The sequence below is a fragment of the Electrona antarctica genome (genome assembly GCF_951216825.1).
Source record: "Electrona antarctica genome assembly, chromosome: 21".
In the NCBI taxonomy this organism is placed as follows: Eukaryota; Metazoa; Chordata; class Actinopteri; order Myctophiformes; family Myctophidae; genus Electrona; species Electrona antarctica.
Window position 1 is genome coordinate 19694275 of NC_136802.1, and position 15459 is coordinate 19709733.

General features: G+C 46.0%; 1 protein-coding gene across 1 annotated transcript in view; it reads right to left on the reverse strand.

The window, feature by feature from the left end:
* Positions 1-8873, reverse strand: part of LOC306913597 (diacylglycerol kinase delta) — a 112684-nt gene extending 103811 nt beyond the window's left edge. The window contains exons 1-4 of the mRNA XM_079490358.1: positions 8545-8873; positions 4794-4858; positions 4392-4561; positions 4051-4155 (exon numbers count right to left, since the gene is read on the reverse strand). Coding sequence (XP_079346484.1) covers positions 4051-4155; positions 4392-4475 — 189 coding nt within the window. The 5' untranslated portion in view covers positions 4476-4561; positions 4794-4858; positions 8545-8873. The remainder of the gene's footprint in view (positions 1-4050; positions 4156-4391; positions 4562-4793; positions 4859-8544) is intronic.
* Between the last annotated feature and the right edge of the window lie 6586 nt (positions 8874-15459).

Sequence of the window (15459 nt, forward strand, 5' to 3'; positions counted from 1 at the left end):
TTGACCTTGATATGAAAAGGGTTGAGAACCACTGACTGACCACATGCCACATTCAGCTGCTCAGCATGCACCACGGGGGTTTGGACTAAATGGTTGACAGTCCTCCTACACTGAGCAGCACCTACTGTATATCCATGGCAACTAGCATACCGTCGGCGTTCAGTATAGGTATTCCAAATGGATGTGAGGTATGTATGCGCCTCACTATGCTGCGTGTGTGTGTGTGTGTGTGTGTGTGTGTGTGTGTGTGTGTGTGTGTGTGTGTGTGTGTGTGTGTGTGTGTGTGTGTGTGTGTGTGTGTGTGTGTGTGTGTGTGTGTGTGTGTGTGTGTGTGTGTGTGTGTGTGTGTGTGTGGAACCCATTTGGACCTGAGGAAGATAAAATAAAAATAAACAGTTTTCTGAAAAAGCTATCTTTCTATGTCAGTGGTCTCATGTCAAGAACCACCAAATTATCTGTATTTGGCTGCGGATGGGCTAAACATATTCACAAAAGCAGATCTCAAAGCTCGCATATTATTGTGACCTTGTTGTAGATCAGCTATTATCAATTTGTTCATAATGCATTTTGTATACGTTTGGGTCTGGAACTGAACAGATTTTGGGGACACACTGCCGTGAGACAATGGCTGGTTGGCACAGTGATAGTTACCATTACACTCCCTGTCATTATTATGGGATGTCTTGTTACCATGACACATGGATGGCCAAGTACTATTGTCAACGTCGGGCAAAAACCTTGTATGTTCATATTTCAAGTAACGTTTTAGGTTGGGTTTGTTTCTCCCCGTAAATTAGCGCTCTATTTCGTCATAATAGTGTCACACAAAAGTACTGTAACAAACGATCTACAACCTCGAATGCGTGTTTTGAGCTTGTAGATCGGCTATTTTTTTATTTGAAATCAGAAAAGCAACAGTTTTGTTGTCTCCACCAGGCCGAAGGCATGGGGAGAGAGTATGTTTTGTACTCCGTCCGTGTGCGTGTGTGTGTGTGTGTGTGTGTGCGTCCGTCCTTCCTTCCGTCCGTCTGTTACCAGCTAATCTCTGCCACCGTTGGCCCGATCCATGCCAAACTTTGCACACACACTCCCTGGATGCCAACGACGAACCTCTGCCCCAAATATTCCTCAACGGCCTGTTATAGCGCCACCATGAGGCCAATTTAGGCAAAACACATTTCTGTAGATTACTCGTACACATTTTATCCATACATCACACAATTTGGTATACACTATCTAGTGTATCATGTGATCAACACGGATCTGCACCATTTCCCATCTTCCATCCTGATTGGCTAAGATTGCCTTCCAAAGCTCACATCCGTTTCGAACAAAATGCCACAAATCACAAACACAGTGTGCAATTTCCGTGAAATTATACACGCACATTTCCACTCGGCCGAGGACGACATGCCACTCATTTCTTCCCCAAATCAGCCTCAAGGTGGCGCTATAACAGGCCAATTCCTGTTTTTAGCTATAACTGCATCGATCTGTATACAACTTATGTATGCGCACTCCCTAGAGGCCATGGAAAAACATTGTCCCTGCATCCCTCCACATCTGCCGGTTATAGCGCCACCATGAGGCCGATTTCTACAAAACACATTGCTTATGTTAGTCGCACAGATTTCATCCAAATGTCACGCAAATCGGTACACATGATCTCTGTAGTCATGTGATCAAGACGAGTCTGTTGGATTTCTCAGATTCTACACTGATTGGCTAACATTGCCTTCCAAAGTTTTCAGGAGTGGCCCGTTTTGTACGAAATGCTGCACATGTCCTGCTCATCCAGAATTCTATCCTCATGCTATGAGTGATCTGGCTCTGCATTTCCTCAACAAAATGAAGAAAATTGTTGCAACACATTCGGCTGCGCTCTGAGAGCAGCACAGCTGATTTCTGTGTTCCTATACTGTCGTACCAGCTCAGTGGCCTTGTGGTTAGAGTGTCCGCCCTGCAAACTGGGAGGTCGGGGTTCAATTCCCGGCCGGGTCATACCAAAGACTATAAAAATGGGACCCAGTGCCTCCCTGCTTGACACTCAGCATCAAGGGTTGGATTGGGGGTAAGTCCCTGCGACATACTAGCGTCATGTCCAGGGGGTGTACTTGTACATCAAGCTGCCTCGCGCTAACGAAACAGGAGATAGGCTCCTGCCCCTATGGGCCCCATGGCTCGGCAAGGCTACTTACTATACTGTCGTTTAAGCACGACTAGAAAGCTGTTGCAACTAGGGATGTCCCGATCTGATCAAGTGATCGGAAATCGGAGCCGATCACGTCATTTTCAAATGATCAGGTCAGGAGAACCATCTATCTGGCCAGGAGAACCATCTGACCAGGAGAAGCAGGAGAGCCAGGAGAAGCAGCATGGCGTCCAAACTGAACCCCAACATTCTGTACGTGTCTGAGCCCACTGACGGCACCCAGCAGGACACAGACAGGACTCACATTGTACGTACCTTAGTCTAAATAATAATAATTATTATTATTATTATTATTATTATTATTATTATTATTATATATCATGGTAATGGTGGAAACCTTGCATGTTCAAAAACATTTGATTGATCGATTGAATAGGCTACTTATTATATATTTTTGCCTCCCACATACATTTCTCACATGGCATAGCCTAAGTGTTGTATAAAATCACATCGGGAGCAAAGAAAAACGTGATCGGGACATCCCTAGTTGCAACCAATCAGATTGCTTCCTCGAAACGACCTGTTGTATAATGATCGAAATATGATGCAGAGCTTCAGCCTAGGGTCCATGACTCTGAATGACACACAAACGCGTGCACAGTTCTCTTACACACACACACACAAACACACTTTATAATGGTTATTGTACAGTGTGTGTGTGTGCATTAACACGCACCCACACAAACATTACAATTTGTGCTGTATATGGGTGTAGTAGGCAGGCAGATTGTGTGTGTGCGCACGTGGCATGCGCGCGCGCACGCACGCGCACACGCACACACACACACACACACACACACACACACACACACACACACACACACACACACACACACACACACACACACTTTGTTCCAGTAAGGGGAAGACATTAAAACCACCCATATCACATGTCCCTTACAGTAAAAAAAAAAAAAGAGAAAAAAAAAAGTCAATATCAGGAAGCTATATATCTGGTCCTCGATTGGTCATAAAATAGATCAGAGCCCGACACAAGAAGTGGAATATGGACACAGGCTCAGGGGTCAAAGGTCAGATAAGAACAGAGATATGAGAGAGAGATAGAGGGAGGGAGAGAGAGGGGGAGAGAGAGAGGGTGATAGAGGGAGAGAGAGGGAGAGAGAGCGGGAGAGAGAGAGCGAGCGAGCAAGAGAGGGAGAGAGGGGGAGAGAGAGAGTTGGAGAGATAGAGAGAGGGGGAGAGATAGAGAGAGAGAGAGAGAGAGAGAGAGAGAGAGAGAGAGAGAGAGAGAGGGGGGGGGGGGGGGGGGGAGAGAGGTCATTGACCCAGTAGCAGTAGCAAGGGTGACACAGACACCTCCAGGTTCAAAGTTCAGGCAGACCACCCACGTTCAAAAATACACACTCAGGCACTTTGGTGGAAACTGCAGTAAACCTCGCCCACAGCAGCACCCTCAACATGCATTCTCTCCATCCTGCTTTGGCCCAAATATGCTGGCCTAACGTCCACACACAGTCACACACACACTTGTCCTACATTGGTTGTCCTACCGTGAGCAAAATCTCAAAATGTCAGTTTCGTGCACAATGCCTTTCCACAAACTGGCACGCATGATACAAGCCCCCACGCATGCATGCATGTGCGAGCACGCACGCACGCACACACACACACACACACACACACACACACACACACACACACACACACACACACACACACACACACACACACACACACACACACACACACACACACACACACACACACACACACACACACACACACACACACACACACACACACACACACACACACACACACACACACACACACACACACACACACACACACACACACACGTCGTCTGTCCATCCTACCTTGGCGCGGATCTGTCCCGAGGTGGACACCTTGCGGATCAGCTTGTGGGAGGTCTCCTCCTGTTCGCCGTCACTGTCTGAAGACTCCTCACCAACCTCCCCAACCTGAAAGGGGTTCAACATTGGACTATCAGGAGACCAAAACGGGATGTAAATGTAACTGTCCTATCTCTTTTGTAGTAGTTTGTTTTTGTTTGATGACTAAAAGTTTGATGAATAAAAGTAGCCTATTCAATCGATCAATCAAATGTTTTTGAACATGCAAGGTTTCCACCATTACCACGATATATAATAATAATAATTATTACTATTATTATTATTATTTAGACTACGGTACGTACAATGTGAGTCCTGTCTGTGTCCTGCTGGGTGCCGTCAGTGGGCTCAGACACGTACAGAACGTTGGGGTTCAGTTTGGACGCCATGCTGCTTCTCCTGGCTCTCCTGCTTCTCCTGGTCAGATGGTTCTCCTGGCCAGATAGATGGTTCTCCTGACCACCAGATGGTTCTCCTGGCCAGATAGAAGGTGGCGATGAAGAGGATTATAGAGAGATTTAAGACGAGAGGCAAAGCGGAGGGATGAGAAAACAGTGTGCGTGCGTGCGTGCGTGCGTGCGTGCGTGCGTGCGTGCGTGCGTGCGTGCGTGCGTGCGTGTGTGCGTGCGTGCGTGCGAGGGGAGGAGTGTGATCGACGGTGAGGAAAGGAAGAGGAAACGGTGATGCAGCAGGTAGGCTGGCTGTACCTTCTCTCTGTCGGCTCGATCTGTTCCTCTCTTCTCCTGGATGATCTCTCTATACAGGCTGGCTTCTGGAAAGAAAGGATGAATACTTTATTAGAAGGAGAAATAAAGAGTAAGTAATGTGGAAGGAACACGTTATTCCGACCAGTTCCTTTCCCCTCCATCAGGTGCCCAGGCTGTCCAGGGGGAGGCAGTATAGAGATCAGGATTCCTGCATGTTTTTTGTGAGGGTCCCTACTACCCTAAAGCCAAATTCCAATACCCAAAATCTCGCTCACTCACTAACTCGGTCACTCCAGCATGGCAAATTATGGTGAAATTGGTGAGCTGCTGAAATATGTCACCATCTTGTGGACTTCACACAACTTACATGGAGGTCTTGAAATACGTGGCCTGAATACCGCTAGGTTGAACTCTGCTAATAAACAAACTGCAACGATTTACATTCGGACACTGACGTTATGCGGTTGTCTAGACGATTGTCACATATTTCAGCAGGTCACCATTTTCACCGTAACACCTCCATGCAGGAGTGAGCGAATGTGAGTGAGCGAGTGGCAGAGATTTGGGGTATTGGAATTTGGCTTAAGGGACACGGAGAGAGAACTTGCAAACTCCACGCGAACCCCACCTAGGGAATGGGCGCTGATGACGCAGGAGAGAACATGGCCCCAGCGTCCCCGGCGGGACTCGAACCCGAGACCTTCTAGCTGTGAGGCGACACTGCTGCCGTGCACCGAGTATATTTAACTCTTGAGGATTTTACTTCATGGACCCAAAGAGCTGTGCTGGTTTTCGTTAGTCAGGAGGAGGGGTCTAATTTAGACCCAGGGAGGGATGCCAGTTGAATTAAATCAACTACTCAAGGATTTTTTTTAGGATTAGAAAACAAGCAGTAGGTGCAAGGTTCCATTTTCTCGTGTGCACTGCAGGTACATGAATGATTTTTTTGTTCGGCTTCCTCAGGCCAGACCAGAGGTGACTGGAGGGGCGCGTATGTACAACCCATCATTTTAAAGACGTAGTGAAATGAAAAATAATTTTTTCACACTTTTAGAGAAACTCCATGGTTGTCATCATGGCCATACCTATCAATAGAGGCCAAAACAAGTCCATAAAAATCCAATTTGAATTACTTCCTCTCTCACTTGTAAACAAACAGACTCCACACTTATGTCCCATAGCCTGTAGGGAGGCAACGCTCTGATTGGTTCAGAAACACACAGGCTTCGGTTTCATATTGAAACTTCAAAATACGGGGGCGCTACATTTTTGTGTGATAAGAACGTTATAACCACTTCAACCCTAGCATCCCTATTCTGAGTTAACAGGAAACAGCAGAACTACGAGCTGGTGAGGTTTACTATTGAGGGTCTAACTGGTTAAATATCTGAAGATACACTTATCTAACACAAACATGAATCCAACATATTGAATACCGGTAGATAATGTGTCAACAAACAAACAAAAACCCTGACGGCAGTGCTGTTAAACTAGTCTATGAAGCTACTGTATCTATGAAATTCATGACAATGTTTAATCTGCAACACTATTTGATACAATAATATTGTATCAAATAGTGTACATACATATTATGTACGAGTGTGGGAGGCTGTTTTTTTAAAGCAGCCTCTCAGGCCTAGCCTAGAAGCAGCGCTGTGTTTACCACAACCAGGGTGGAGTAACTGCCTCATCAGTCCATCTTCAACTTCTGTCTTTTTACTTGTGGATGACAGTAGCTTCTTGTTCTCACTTCCCCTCAAACGGCCGCGTCATCAACCACCCAAAACAAGGAAGCAGGCACGTGCATGGGCCCCTGCCCTTTTGCCTCAAAGTGCCACTTTCCTTGTGGAACATCTTGCTCCATTAGCACAATACATCCACTACATTTCTGGTGTGAAAAGGCACGAGTGACGGACCCCACAAAAAGACCAAACCCAAAAATCTGCGAGCACACATGTGCCCTTTTCTTGGGTTTGGGCCCCTGCACCCTCAGTGCTCTCTGCACGGCCCTGGAAATCAGCGAAAAAAAAGGAACTACGTTTTCGCAAGCCAATAATGACGATGGCAACGGTTATAGTGAGGAAATTAACAATGACAAGCGGTATGTCTATACTCTACGCAGAATGATGACAGCTGCATGTGACATTGCAGAGCTATGATTATGTTATCGTTATTGTGATGATGATGATGATGATGAGGAGTACATGACAGTTCATATCGATGACAATAGACCAGTGATTTTCAACACTTTTCATATCACTCAAGGTCCATTATTTATTTAGCATTTGAGCCACGGACCACATTTTGATGAGCTTTAGACTCTCTGGCCCAAAACTTTGAATATTTTGTTATGGTTCGATACGATTAAAACGATTTTGTCCCCAATTCCGTGCTGTATTGATGTTGGAGAGACAACAGGCAAACGTTGATCAAAATAACAATTATCATTTTACATTCTCTAATTGTGTGGACTTCTAAATTAACTATAGGCCTAATGTTTAACAATGAATTAACTGTTGTGTGAGTGTAAAATAAAAACCAAAATAGTCCATGTGGTTTCATGTTTCACTCTCAACAGTTAAAGATATATATGGTTACCAACCCTCCATCATTTAGCATGGGGACCACTGGTGGTCCCCGGACCACTGGTTGAGGCAATTATTATTCTATTCCATGTTTCACTGGCTGGGCTATTATGTGCAGCCTTCCAGAGCAGTGGTTCTCAAACTTTTCATGCTGTCAAGGACACCCACATTGATAGACCCCCCCGGGCCCTCCCCCATCTAAAAATGTTTTGTGCCAGCCAGGCAGCCAGGGACCACCAGAAGTAAAGATGTGTGTTCACAATGTTTCAAAAATAGCAGATCTACAAGCTCATAGGGCTTCACTGCACTAACCCCCAAGGACCCCTGGAGGAGGTGTGTGTGTGTGTGTGTGTGTGTGTGTGTGTGTGTGTGTGTGTGTGTGTGTGTGTGTGTGTGTGTGTGTGTGTGTGTGTGTGTGTGCGATTCAGAAATCTAATCAAACACGGCTCTAGACTCTAGAGTGTAAAGAAGCTGAGGTGTTTTAGTCAGTCGCAGTTCTATCATCATGTAGCCTGCTACATTCAACAGTCACACTGTCACGGGGGGCTCTTTCTTTCAATCAGCCTCTATTTGACTGCTATGCTGTTACTGTTAACCTTCTAGCTTTCTTTGCATTGCAACAAGAAGCACAACAGGCTGTCGCGGCGCGTTTGATCACAACAAATCCCGTTTTTTGGAATCGTTAATAGCGGTTCATCATGACCGTACAGAGGGACTGAGCCCGCTGTGGGCGTCTTAAATATCTGTCTGCGTGAACGTCAATGCATGGTGCCGTGCATGTAATAGTGAAACAAGATTTTAAATAATAAACAATGTTATTTTGTTTTAGCCTGTAGATCATAGCGCGACTCGCGCCACATGATACATCATGATGAACGCATGCATGGCAGCCGGGTGTTATTGGAAGCATGCACCGGCCATAAACAGCGGAACACAGTCACAGACAGACAGAGAGAGCGGTGACATTTGTCACTAAACAAACCCCCCCCTCACACACACACACACACACACACACACACACACACCTGCACGCACACACACACGCGCGCGCGCGCGCACACACACACACACACACACACACACACACACACCACCCCACCCCACACCACACGCATCCTCTGCATGAACCCGACGTATTAAATGTGGATTATTAATAGGCTATTTACCCCTCCTCCTCCTCCCCGCTGGCTGGCTGGCTGGCTGGCTGGCAGGCAGTTAATTCAGTCAGCGGTGTGGTGTCTCCCTTCCTGACGGGGCTCCTGTACCTCCTGTCCGGTCTGCCTGGGTTCGGGTCTCCCCTCTCTGCGGATCGGAGAGGCTCCGCCGATCCTCGCCTTGTTGCTTGTTGCCAGCGGACGGACGGACGGACGTTACGGTCACCGTAACGAGCGGTCAGATTGTCGCCTTATTGCAGAGAGAGAGAGGGAGAGAGAGAGAGAGAGACCCATACGCATAGCGTCGGAGCTGATTTGAATCAGGTAGGAAGCAGATGAGAAGGAGGAGGGGCGGGTGGAGAGAGAGAGAGAGAGAGATTTGAGTGCATCCGTTCCGAGGTTAAGCACACGCACAGTCGCACACACACGCGCGCGCGCATACACCAGCAGCAGCGCCACTCACTCAGTTAATTGTAATTTATTTACAGACTGAGTGAGACTGTCGATTAGTAGCCTACATTTATGATTTTCACGCAGATAACTGGACGTGCATGAAAGAAAACATGCTGTAACACCTGCAAAGCGCGCGCGCACACACACACACACACGCACACACGGTATATTGTCAGTTACAGTAAATGCCAGGCTGTTGGTCGCCGGGGTTGTGTTTACAACAAGCAGCAAATGTGCTGCTGCTGTTGTTGTTGGCTCTGCTGCTCTGAAAAACGACGACTTGTAGCCAGGCCTAATCAATTACCATCTCAATGTCAATGTCTCCCACCCCCCCTCTCTCCCTCTGTCTCTCTCTCTCTCTCTCCCTCTGTCTATCTGTCTCTCTCTCCCTGCCCTCTCCCTCTCTCTCCCTCTGTCTCTCTCTCCCTCTGTCTCTGTCTCTCTCCCTCTCCCTCTGTCTCTCTCCCTCTGTCTCTCTCTCCCTCTGTCTCTCTCCCTCTGTCTCTCTCCCTCTGTCTCTCTCGACCTCTGTCTCTCTCGACCTCTGTCTCTCTCTCCCTGTCTCTCTCCCTCTGTCTGTCTCTCTCTCTCCCTCTGTCTCTCTCTCTCTCCCTCTGTCTATCTGCCTCTGTCTCTCTCCCTCTGTCTCTCTCTCCCTGCCCTCTGTCTCTCTCTCCCTCTGTCTCTCTCTCCCTCTCCCTCTGTCTGTCTCTCTCTCTCTCCCCCTCTGTCTCTCCCCCTCTGTCTCTCTCCCTCTGTCTCTCGACAATGGATCAACATCAAGCCTGCACTAAAATAGACATGATTGCACATGCACACACAAATACACAGATCACGTTTGCCATTTTCGGTTTCATCAGATAGGCTTTTAATAGTGAAGGTGTGTGTGTGTGGGGGGGGGGGGGGATTGGGGCACACACGCACGCACGGCACACGCACACACACACACACACACACGAATACGCACACACACAGACCAACGCGGGGTCTCGCTGGGAGTTTCTCGCAGCTGTCAGATTCCTCCAGTTTCTCCACAATCTGCCCAGCAGCTAACATGACTTTAGAGAGAGAGGAGAGGAGAGAGAGAGAGAGACCAGTGTATGTTTTAAGTTAAGCTTTCATCCTCCATATAATTCGTTCTCACTTTAATGGCTAAATATAATTTACTATTCATAGTGAACAGATCAACCAGCCTGGTTGAACCAGCCACGTATGTTGTGACCATCTTCTCATCTTGTCATGGAAAGATCAGAATGAATCAGTGGGTAAGAAAACAAAGCAAATAATCTATTTCCTTCGCAGTTGAAGATCTTTTCATGCTAGTAGACGGATTCGTCTTTTGTTTTTCACTTCTGTTATTATGAGTGTTGTTCAGTTTGTCTGTATATAGCCTTAAAGTCACAATTGCTGCAAGCCTGCAACAACTGAACATTTGTTCAAAGATCGTTGGACAAATGGACAACCACTTCAGAGACTCTACACGTTAAGTATGATAACATCATCCTAAGGTTAGCAAGGAATATCACCTCAAATACTAGCCTGCATGTTTCTCAGGAATGAGATGGTCAGGTCAGACCTAGCCTCGGTCCCAGGCTTACTTATGGGCTTAATCAGGGGTTTGGCCAGGAGTAGGCCGAGCTGTGGACATTGCTCTTCTCTTCATGTCTTTGTTTTGATGTATGTAATTTTGTTTTTGTTTTGCTTTCTGTGTTATGTTAAATGTGTGTGTATATATGCATTTTACAAGGCTGCTTGTATTGATTCTGTACTGATTCAATACATGATACCAGTCGAATGGGGTGGCAATTCTGTGAGGGTACCTACCCTAGGGGACACGGGGAGAACATGCAAACTCCACACAGAAAGGCCCTTTCGCCAACCCCGCCTCGGGTATGGGCACTGATGGCGCGGAGGAGAGAACACGCCCCCAGCGTCCCCAGCGGGAATCGAACGCAGGACCTTCTAGCTTTGAGGCGTCAGGAACACCGACTATGCCACCGTGCAAATGTTACGTCATCTCAAGGACCCTCAAATTCTGAACATTCCAAATCTTTTGTAGTTTTTTTGGGGGGCCTTTGTATGTTCCACCTGTGATGCATTCAATGGCCAATAAGTCAATGGCAAATGACTGTGGGTGACTTCATCACTTCACCCGCCCCGCCTCACTTTACACCAGTGTAATTCTTTGATTGGCGTAATTTGTTTAGTGCAGTAAATGTCTGACAACATGAGACGTCACTTGGCTGATATAAATACTGCCCTCACTGCACCCCTCACTTCACACAAGTTATGCACATCTCTGTCTGTGTGTGTGTGTGTGTGTGTGTGTGTGTGTGTGTGTGTGTGTGTGTGTGTGTGTGTGTGTGCACGGAATGGGCCCGGAATGCACAGTTGTGTTAGCCTGGCTAATAAGCCAGACCGAATCAGCAGTTGGCAAAAAAAAATTGCCTGCCGGCGGATTACGGTCTGGAGAGGCTCAATTGTACGCCCATTTCCTACACCAGAAAACTGGTGTGGCCAATCGGGACACGGTATGCAATATGGGCGGGCTTTGGTACAGTGACGTTCAATGCTTGAGACCTTTGACTGACAGTAGCTCTGACCAATTGCGTCAAAGAGAAAATGTTCGAACCCGCCCCCCGGGAAACAAGATCCATACACAGCATCTCCAGACTCAAATACCACACGAGTGTGATTTGATGGCTTATTAGCCAGGCTACAGTTGTGTGTATATCAACTGATTGGCTGAGCACGGAATGTGATGATGTATGATGATAAGAGCACCCCTCAATTCACACAAGTGTGATTTATTTTCCCAAGATTGTTTGAAAATAGCTAATCTACAAACTCTCTGCTATTTTCAAACAGGTGATGCATATTTATAGATAGGCCTACATACTGTATATATGGTTAATGTGGTAAAACTGTTTTTTACCACATTATTACTTTTTTTGTCTGGGGACCCCCCTTGCAAGGACCCCAATTTGAGACGCACAGTGTGCGTCCACAGAGGCCTATTATAGGCATCATCAATGTCATCTTGTCTTCATCATTATGCTAATCCTCATGCAGTTCCATTTTCATCTAATTCCAAGGCATCGTGCACACTGCACAGGTTCTCCAAAGTGTGAGTCAACAGGGTGTTAATCAATGTTGAAAGACAAATACAAAATGAGAGAGCCGGCTCAAAGCACGATGATTCATAGCTTGTTGTTCTGTCAGTTGCCTATAAATATAGCCTATCGGATTCATGGCTTGTTATTAGCATTATTATTTGAATAGTGACAGTTCAAGCAAATTGCAATGTCTGCTGATACTAGGCGATCGATTGATTGATTGATTGATTGATTGATTGATTGATTGATTGATTGATTGATTGATAAGAAAATAAGTTATATAGGCCATATCCCATATAGCCCAATCCTTATCAGGAAAACAATTAAAGCAAGCTAGGACTAGCATACATTTCTTTCTTTCTCTCTCTCTCTCTCTCTCTCTCTCTCTCTCTCTCTCTCACACACGCAGCTGGTCTTCATTGGCAAGGTCATCTCAATGAGGGACGAATCTGTCCAAATATAAGTTATATAACACAGTCAGGTCAGGCTGCTACCCCCCGAAACAGAACAGAGAACCATTTTAGGTGTAATGTAGACTAAGTATCTGCTACTGCAGGTGGAAGATAACAATTAGGCTACTGTATAAGCCCGTCCTATGTATCTCAATATCCTCATCCACTATCAATGTATAGGGCATATGACACTTTGCTGCCACCTAGCGGTCAATTCCAATGTCAAATCAAGCAGTAGGCCTAATGTAACGTGACACAATGAATGCATGGCAACATAAGACAGACGCACACGCACACACACACACACACACACACACAATCTTCCCTTCATTGCAGCCTCCTGGTGGCCGCGGATATTAAAAGTGATAATAAAAAGAAATGGAAATAAATGCTTGCAATGACAAGCTATATAAGAGTGATTAAACAGTCTCTTTGATCAAAGTGATGGGATGATAATTACTGGTAACTGAGGCGTGGGATGAGGGAGGAGAGAGAGGGGGGGGTGGAGTGTGTGAGAGATAGAGATCATAGACAGACTAGGTGGCTAGGGGACACAAAGAGGAGAGAGTGAGAATGTGTGAATGCAGCCTAAGAAGACAGACAAGATAGACGGGCAAGGACAAATAAGAGAGAGACAGACGTTACTTCACTGTATAGCGAAACAGAGCAAGACAAACACAGGCAGTCCAAAGAGACATACAGTCAGAGAGAGAGAGAGAGAGAGACCACTTCACTACCCTTACCCTTAAGAAGACAAGAGAGAAAGGCAGTCAGAGAGAGAGAGAGAGAGACCACTTCACTACCCTTACCCTTAAGAAGACAAGAGAGAAAGGCAGTCAGAGAGACATGCCAGAGACAGACAGACAACATCACTAGCCTACTATAGTGAACTATACAAAGCCGCGCTCATCGGCGCACAGATCCCCGCCAGGTTGGGTTGCCTACCCGGGGCAGCCGTTGTTGCAAGCCGTTATGGCCAAAAAAGGTTAGAGAGAGAGGTTATCCATGGCATTTAGGAGTGTGCTCGCAATGTTTCACATCAATTGACTCTGCTGTCATGAGTTGTGCCACTTTGACAGCCAGAAGGGAATCTGAAAGTAGCTAACAGATGAATCATCAAAATATTAGGAGCCAAAAGTGTGTTTTAAAGGAAACACAAAGTGGCGGAAAATCTTGTTGAGTGGTGACTCATCCTGCCTCCTCCCATATGCTGTCCATTTAAAGTAAACCCAACCACAGGCTCACTGTAGCAACACTGACTTTCCATCACATGTATGGACCTATCGCAAGTTGAATGGATTTTACACTTGGTTGCATGCTGAAAATAGCTGATCTACAAGCTCAACCTCAAAGGAGGGCTGTGGACAGTCCATAAACACGCGCGCCTACTACCAGTGACATCATCGATGGGGACTCCAAGCAAATTATATTCCTGGAAAGTTAGCATGCTATAACGGAAGGCATTGTTCTCACATTTATCAAAACTAGAAGTGCACTCTGTCGAGCTGCCAACTTGCGCCTTGCACACAAGTAGGCCATGTATGGCAGAGAGCAGAGAGCAGAGATGCCATGAGGTGGCATCGCCGCTTCCATAAACAAACTGATATGACCTCATACCAACCTTGAAACGTATACCGTAGTTATACGTCACCAAGAATGGTAGTCCCTTATTGGCTGTTGATGGTGACGAAACCAAATGATGCTGGTCCCTGATTGGGCTACAGGAGAGGACACTGACATACATACCCCGACATACATACATACCCAGCCGATTGCAGTACTTGCGCGCTCTGCTTGCGCAAGTAATAAAACATTTGAAATCTTCTTTGAAAAAAAAGAAGAGACAGAGTGAGTATATTGTACCATTTCATCATGAACATTAGTGAGGATTATTAGCCTGACACTCAGCCAGAACATATTGTTTTTAATGAGATGGAGTACGACATTCATTCATATACATACAGTAGTTGAATTGCGGAGATACAAGGTTTTCTGCCTCAACAGCAACGAATTATGGAACGGGGTTGGAGGTGTGAAAGTACACAGCTGGACAGCTTCCAGTGAAAAGGGAAAGGTGTTTACTTTTTTTCTGTGAAAGACACCGACCGGGTCACGGTCACGCAAGTGACGTCCGTCCGAGCGACGGATCGACGGGTGACGATGACGCACACTCAGCATGTCACCTGAAGAGGAAAACACCAACACACAACATGCATGGGGGAAAGTACTCACATTTTAGTCACACTTAAGTAAAAGTATCAATACTGCAATCATGTATGAGATACTCTAAGTAAAAAGTCCGGAATTCAAAATGCATTTAAGTAAAAGTACGAAAGTATTCGCATCAAAATGCACTTAAAAGTATACCAAAAGTAAAATGACAGAATGTCCCGTTTCAAGTTTTCAAATGTACTGTATAACAAATATTTTGAAAATAGCAGATCCACAAGCTCGCAATGTGTCACATCTCAACACATTGTGAGCTTGTGGATGTATATAAATGTATGTATAGGGCTGAAGTGACAACTGTATGTTCTGTAAGTAACTAACTAGGCTAACTAAAGCTTTCTAATAATTGTAGTATAGTAAAAGTACAATATTTGCCTCTGAGATGTAGTGGAGGAGTAGAAATACTCAAGTAAAGTACAAATACCTTAAAATTGTACTTGAGTACACATACTTAAGTTACTTTACACACCAGAGAGGAGCATGGAAATGATGAACATGCATGCCTGAATCAATATGGATGCACGCTCACAGTCTCACAGAACATAACACTGCGCCCACACCTGAGGAGGTCCGGGACACACCAGTGGTCCGGGGACCACCAGTGGGCATTGAGGGGGTTCCAGGTGGTCCCCAGCTAAATGATGGAGAGTTGGTAACAAAATGGACCCTTATAGATC